This window comes from Rhyacophila brunnea, unplaced genomic scaffold (assembly GCF_057557595.1).
Source record: "Rhyacophila brunnea isolate RB1 unplaced genomic scaffold, BYU_Rbru_1.0 scaffold_6, whole genome shotgun sequence".
NCBI classification, from domain to species: Eukaryota; Metazoa; Arthropoda; class Insecta; order Trichoptera; family Rhyacophilidae; genus Rhyacophila; species Rhyacophila brunnea.
The window spans coordinates 6,170,219-6,177,845 of NW_028233276.1; the positions used below are offsets into that span (position 1 = coordinate 6,170,219).

General features: G+C 33.4%; 1 protein-coding gene across 1 annotated transcript in view; it reads left to right on the plus strand.

The window, feature by feature from the left end:
* LOC147065154 (fatty acyl-CoA reductase wat-like) overlaps positions 1-2,113 on the plus strand; it is an 85,015-nt gene extending 82,902 nt beyond the window's left edge. The window contains exon 12 of the mRNA XM_085956832.1: positions 768-2,113. Coding sequence (XP_085812958.1) covers positions 768-1,116 — 349 coding nt within the window. The 3' untranslated portion in view covers positions 1,117-2,113. The remainder of the gene's footprint in view (positions 1-767) is intronic.
* Positions 2,114-7,627: the final 5,514 nt, after the last annotated feature.

A 7,627-nucleotide genomic window follows, 5' to 3' on the forward strand; every position in this document is an offset into this window, starting at 1 on the left:
TAAACATAATACAAAGGCCTCCAATATTATATCGAGTGCGACACCGGTGTCCCGTCTGAAACGGGCCTTACAGCGTTGGAAGTTACATTGTTATTGATTAAGAAAAAAAAGAACTCAATTATGTGTTACCTTACTCGTACCCAGCCCCATTTATTGTCTGAAAATTTGTACGTTTGCAGTTCGCCGTATCACACTTCATCGAAAATATATGGTTGTATATTAAAGACATTCCAACCTCTTTGGGTCATATAGTACTGAGATAAAATTCATGTCTAAATAAAATACGGTTCTTGTCGGTTTACAGGAAGTCACCGGCAAACAAATTTTGAAAATAGCCTATATACTGGATTATTTGTTAGAATAGGTTATATTAAGTTAGGTTTGGCTAGGTTATGTTAGGATCTAATCGGCCTATAGCGTCGTGGGTCCTAAGTTCGAATCCCGGGTCTGGCTAGTACACATATTATTATTTTTTTATTTGTGTATCGTCAGAGTATGGACCTAATTGGTTGAGCGAATGGCTGACATCCATTTCTCGTAAAAACAAAAATCTGTTAATACAAACCTCCACACTATGGAGGCCCATATGATCTTATTAGGATCGGGCATGGTACAAAAAATGGAACATGTCTGCAATGCTCCAAGAACAACGCATAATTTTTCATATCGGTGCTAAAAGATAAGATTCGGATAATAAATCTCACGGCGAACTGTGCTACGGTGAAATGTAATACGTACAATTTACATGTAACCATTATTTTCCACAGGCTTATCAAGGCATATCAAAAGATCCACAGATTCTTTGCTGTCATATCCTACTTCTCAACGCAGCAATGGAAGTTTCACAACAATAACACCAGAGAACTGTCCAAGAGGATGACGGCTGTCGATAAAGCACTCTTTGACTGCGATATGATGAACATCGACTGGGATGAGTACATCTACACCTACATTCGAGGCCTTAGGGTGTACTTGGTTAAGGACTCACTCGACTCCCTGGAGAGGGGAAAAAAGAGAAACAGAATTTTCAAATTTTTACATTACACGATTTCCACATTTTTTGTTTTTCTAATTATTCGATTAGCTTGGACACTGTTGAGCTTTTTTTTTGAATAGATAATCTTATAACCTACATTGTATAAACCAGTAACGCAGAACCTTTTATCAGTGGGACCAATTATCTGTTCAATTTATAATTCTGTGGTTGCAGGGTAAAAGTTCTTAAGTCGTGTTTTTTTACGAAATTATGATTTGAATGCCAATCAATGTGTGTAAATAATTGTGCTCTCTTTTATGTACCTATCATAGATTTTGTTACGTCTAAGCAAAATAAATAAATATTTTAATTTGTAGAAATATATTAGATATACAGTTGACGATTAAACTTGTCCAAAATCTTGTTTCCTAATTATTAACTCAGAACTATGCTTTTGAAGTTGTTACACTTTGGAACTGAGGTATCGAATTGTGATGTTACTTATGGACGATATTCCAATCACAGTGAATTTATAAAATGGCTATTTCATGATAATATATTGTTTTATTGTACTTTGATTACCTACGCGTTTGTTTTATTGTCAATAGCACATATTTGAATCAATGTGATAATAATATGTACTATTTGATATAAGTAGGTGAATTCAAATATAAGCTGGCGTAACAAGCTGGGCTTCAATATTGAAAAATTCAATATTTTATCGTTTACCAGAGCCTCGCGAGTAATATTTTTCCAATATTCGATGCATGGCAGAGTTCTTTCGTGAATACCATCTGTAAGGGATCTTGATATTATGTTTGACAGTAAGCTGTCATTTAGTGGCCACATCGCTATCATTTGTCAAAAGGCGCTACAAATGTTGGGCGTCGTCTTGCGTACTTCCCGGGTATTTTCGGATGTTACTGTATTAAAAATCCTTTAAAATTCCTTAAGGTGATTCATCAGTGAAACGGCAAATAATTTTCAACCATAGGCGCGACGAAATTTTGCACTCGCTCCCATTCGGAGAGAGAATGTAGAGCTGGAAACACGTCATTTTGCTTCGTGATGGCGACGGCCGTAATAATAAATTCTTAAATCGTGTAAAGATGACTTAAAACGTTACCCATTTACTTTAAAAAGAAAACATGTCAATGAATATATTATTATTGTTACTGATAAAACAATAAACAGAACATTAAATGGACACATGTTGGATTTATAAGACAAATTATATTTGGTTTGACATGCCTCATTTGCACCCGCGACCCGCAATCCGCGCATCGCCTAGCGACGATCTTTTTAGACCGTGTCTCAACTAAGGTATGGCCTTAATCAGAAGCCGGTTTGAGAGTGGGTCGATTTTTTGGGCCCCGCATCAGTTGAAATATTACCTTATGGTGGAGCAAGTTCAATGAGACTCCTTTATTTGAGGTTATATGGATACTATTCGTGGCTTTATCCAACTGGCTTTCTCTTAGGTATGCTTACATACTGTAGTATAATGCTAGAAGATATCAATATTTGACCACGTATTTTTAAATGAGAACTCTGCCATTCTTGGTGGTATTGACTTGTTTGACCCTGATAACTATCATAGAAATCGAGAGCATCAGTTGTTTCTTCTCCCAAGGAGCAGAACTAACCTGCCATTGGTGATACCTATTGGGAGGGCAATAACTATGTTCATCCAAATCGCTTCAGGTGTTGATATATTCCACCTACGTGGGGATGAGGATAGGTGGGCGTTGTTTTATAAATTCTTTAAACAGGGTCCACTTAGCTCATTCGGTGTTTTTATAATATTGCATATATTTATTTCTTCTTTACACTGTTTTATACTATTTCTTTGTTTTTAAACGCCATGTTGTGAACGTCTTGAATTTATAATTTGTAATGTTCACCGTATGTTAAAAATAAATTATTTCAAATATATTCTTTTAAAATCATAATATACCTACTTATCAATGACATTAATATGGACGAATCATCTGGAAAAGAAAATGACACTCACTTTATTGTCGGGTTTGCCGAATGGCATAATCTGTTCTAACACCATTACAATAAAGGTGATAGTGCTATAAATTCCTGATGCTTTTTGTTGGGTCTGCCGAATGGCTCGGTTCGAACGGGTTCGCTCAAATGAACATTGACATTAGAAACACTGCTCTAACGCCATTACATTAAAGGTCATATTGCTATAAATTCCCGATGCGTGATATCGCATAATGGAAATTGCGTGACGTCTACCTATACATGCGAATGCGCGAATTTACTTGCTAGCTACTGTATTGAGTGCGTCGTCCATTAATAATGTCATTGCTACTTATGCATAATTTATATAAACGCATCAATCTGTTAAATTTTAACCTTCAGAAATTATATTATTATTTAAGTGTTGCGTATCTGCAAATGAGAATTAATATAATTATTATAATCAACCTAAAATACTTACTTGAATAAATTACAAGTCAATAATGAATTATAAGTATATTAATTATTTCAGTTCACAGCAGTCATTATGAATGTCGATATTATTGAAGTGATGAAAAACATATTAAAAACTCTCATTATGTAGTAAAGTTTAATTTAATTTGAGTGCGAACCAAATGAGAGATAATGAGAGATAAGATACACACTAATTTTCCAGAGATGCAAAAGAATATTGAGATTTAAATACATAACTTAAAAGTATTTATTATGGATCTCAATGTTATATGTGAAATTTCCCAATAATTCAGCGGCATTGCTTCGACTAATTACGTTTCTCATTTACGCATATTATAATAATTATGAATTACGGTTAATTTGGAGTATGTTTCAGTCTTCAGACGTACATATTGTTATCTCCTATTTTCATTCGAACGCATTTTCACGTGCTACAAGAACATATCGTCACCTCAATACTAAAACTAGATAACTTGTTTTTCACTGATTTTGAGATAGCTGTTGAATATGATTCTACATTTATTTTCCTTCTCTACAAAATGATAAAACTAGGTAAGTCAAAAGTTAATGGGAAATTAATTTTGTATTTGAAATTATTATAGGTATAACTTTAAAACCATAAATAATTAAATAAATAAAATAATATATCAACAATCATTTGTCATACAATTGAACCTTATTTAATTGTTCCCAATTAGACAAGCACAATTTTCCATTTTTATTTTAAATAATAATAAAATTATAACATATATTTATGTTAATCAAGTGAAGTAATTAGTAATTTCATTTTTCCAATAATGGACCAAATCAGAGTTGTGGTATTGAGGTGACGATATAATTAAATTGATAAGATAATCGATATTATAAAAATATTTTTAATATAATTAGGTACTTATATATTATGGCATTTTTACCAAAGGAAAATATATTTTTAGGAAAGTTTATAAATATTCTTAAAAAAATAAATAAAAATAAAATACGTATTAATTGTGATTTTATTTTATTATATAAAAATATCCAATACCTTATAAGTAATATAATATAATATAACATGATACAATACAATACAATGCAATACAATGCAATGCAATACAATACAGTACAGTACAGTACAATACAATACAATACAATACAATACAATACAATACAATACAATACAATACAATACAATACAATACAATACAATACAATACAATATAATATAACACGTCATGTCATTTTAAAAGAGTAAGCTGTATTTATTCGTTACTTTGTATCATTATACAGTCACAAGTTTTAACGACATAGGGCGTATCATAATAGAGATGACAATAATCATTATTAATTGATGTTTTAGTTACGTGCATGTTTGCAAGTTTCATAGTTGCATTCTGCATCCATCATGTACGAAAGCGAAAAGACCAATGAACTTTGCTAAAAATAAATTAGCCCGCTAAGATCTACACTGTGTGCAGAAACTTTTAGCACAGTCTGTTACGCATGATAATAAATTGATTACTTATATTGTAATGAAATTGGTGTCATCCATATATTACGTCACGTCCTATGTATTCTGAGGAGGTCTAATAAATAATTAATCCCTTCATAACAATTATTGTTACGAACGGATTAGGGGGGTTACAGAAAGTATTGCCGACCTATAACGTCTTTGCTGAAATTGTTTTTCAATTTGTATATCAGTCAGAGTATGGACCTAATAGGTTGAGCAAGTGGCTGACATCCATTTATCGTAAAAACAAAATCTGTAAATACAAACCTCTTCTACTCTGTGGAGGCCCATATGATCTTATTAGGATCGAACATGATCGGGAAAAAAATAGAAAATATGACATCTGCTCCGCTGCTAACGTTGGCGGTTCGGTGGCTTTCACGTTGAGCGGATTTTACTTACATTGGCACGGTATCAAACAATCATTGTATGAAAAACATTGCCCCCACAAAAGGTGAAGGTCTAAAAATGTTAAGAAACATTGCATTAGACCACGTACCCTAACGGTGAATGCATGTCGACCAATAAACCCCGCTTCAGTGTAATATAAAAGCTCCTTCCTATACATACAGTTATGCGTCAATGACATTGAGCTACTTTACGAGCTGCTTGTTGGCGAATTTACAATCTACCTATAAAGTCGCCCAGTGTCATCATCGAACAAGCTAATAAGCAGATTGTAAACAATCTACCGAGAAAAGTTGAAAACCGGTCAACTTTACACGTTACACGCCGACGTGTGGGCCTACTGCGTCTGTGCAGTAAAGCGTAGTAGCGACCTCCCGGTAAAAAACGAACTACGTTCTCGCTAGCTTATTGGCTTCTCATCATCACAATCGCAGTAGCTGAATCGCCCGCTTTCAAATTCGCCAACAAACAGCTCGTAAAGTAGCTCAATGTAATTGACGCATTTAGACGCTCCACTGCAACCGTTTGGCGGGAAATAATCGCGCGATAAAATTCGCTGTGATCGAAAACAGGATCAGTGTGTTGAGATTCAGCATGGAGTGTTTGCGATCGTAACCGTTGAAAAATAAACAAATCGTCAGCTGAATGCAGAACTAGTCTAACTAACATTTGAAATATTTTAGAAGGGATGTCTTTGAAACAACATACACTTAAATTAGGTAATATTTGTGTAGATAAATAATTAATGTATACATCGAATTTTAATAAGACTATTGATAAAAATAAGGATGCATAAATGTGACTACCTAAATAATAAATAACTTATATAGGATGTTTCAAAGAACACAAAATATTTCAAAATATGTCGCATCAGTCTTGCATTGTAATATATCACACATAATAAATATTTATTTATTTGACCATGTCCGGTCCTAATAGGATCATATGAGCCTCCACAGAGTAGAGGTTTGTATTAACAGATTTTGTTTTTTACGAGAAATGGATGTCAGCCACTTGCTCAACCTAGTAGGTCCATACCCTGACTCACACACAAATTGAAAAACAATATGTGTACTTGCCAGACCCAGGATTCGAGCCTGGGACCCACGGCGTTATAGTCCACTTAAGCCGCGCGACCACCGTGGGTGGTAATATATTAAGTAATCGATTAAAATATTGTCACCACTTCTCGGACACCGTGCATATTGGCAGATGATACGAAAATTCGGTCCAATTTTCTTATTAAGAAACTGATTGGAGTCACGTCGTTCTTTGTTTACAATATTAAAGAATGCAGTAAGTAACCTTTGGCACGATCAGTACTTAGAGTGACTTAGACCATTCACCCCAAAAGAAAACAGGATTAGTGAATAAACATTGTATTATATAATAGAACAATAAAATTGAGGTGCTGATGATTATACCAGACATGTGACATAAAATAAAATAAGGTTCGAATCCTGAGTCTGGCAAGTACACATATTATTATTGTTTTTCAATTTGTGTATGAGTCAGAGTGTGCACCTAATAGGTTGAGCAAGTAGTTAACATCCATTTCTCGTAAAAATAAAATCTGTTAATACAAACCTCCACTCTGTGAAGGCCCATAAGATCCTATTAGGATCGGACATGGTCGAAAGAAGAAAGAAGAAGAAGAAATATTAGGAGCAGTTTTCACATCTCCACATACACACTTTTTACTCGAATTGAAACATGTAACTTATGAAAAATATGAATAGTAAATACGTATGAAAAAATATGACCATATAATATTCTCAACATTGGACTATAATCAGTGCGGAAGGGTGGAGGTAGGCTGTTAAGATCCGCCATAAATAGTGCACAAGTACTAAATTTTGTTAGGCATACGTATTTATTTTCATTGACATAAGACTACAATTTACAGATTGTGTTAATTAGTTTTTAAAATTCAATTAAACCCTGCGAAACCAAGTCATAATAGATAATAGTCAAAAAATACTCGTCTATCTGCAAAATATTTAAAGTATACAATTAAATCATCCATCACTTTGGATATTATATTAAATAATATGTTTTATCTATTATTTGATTTAGGCAGGGCTTATTGAATTAAAAAAATTAGCCAACAATATATTGTGTAATAAATGTATTTTTAATCCTACGAAAACAAATAAGTATGAATGAAAAAGTGTGCACAATTTTGTCACATCGCCTAAAGTATACTTACCAAAACTATTATGGTTTGGTTTAGGCATGGTGTAATTGATTTTTAAAAACTTACCAACACCCTCTGTAAATAGTATTCATGGTTCAATAAAAACAAA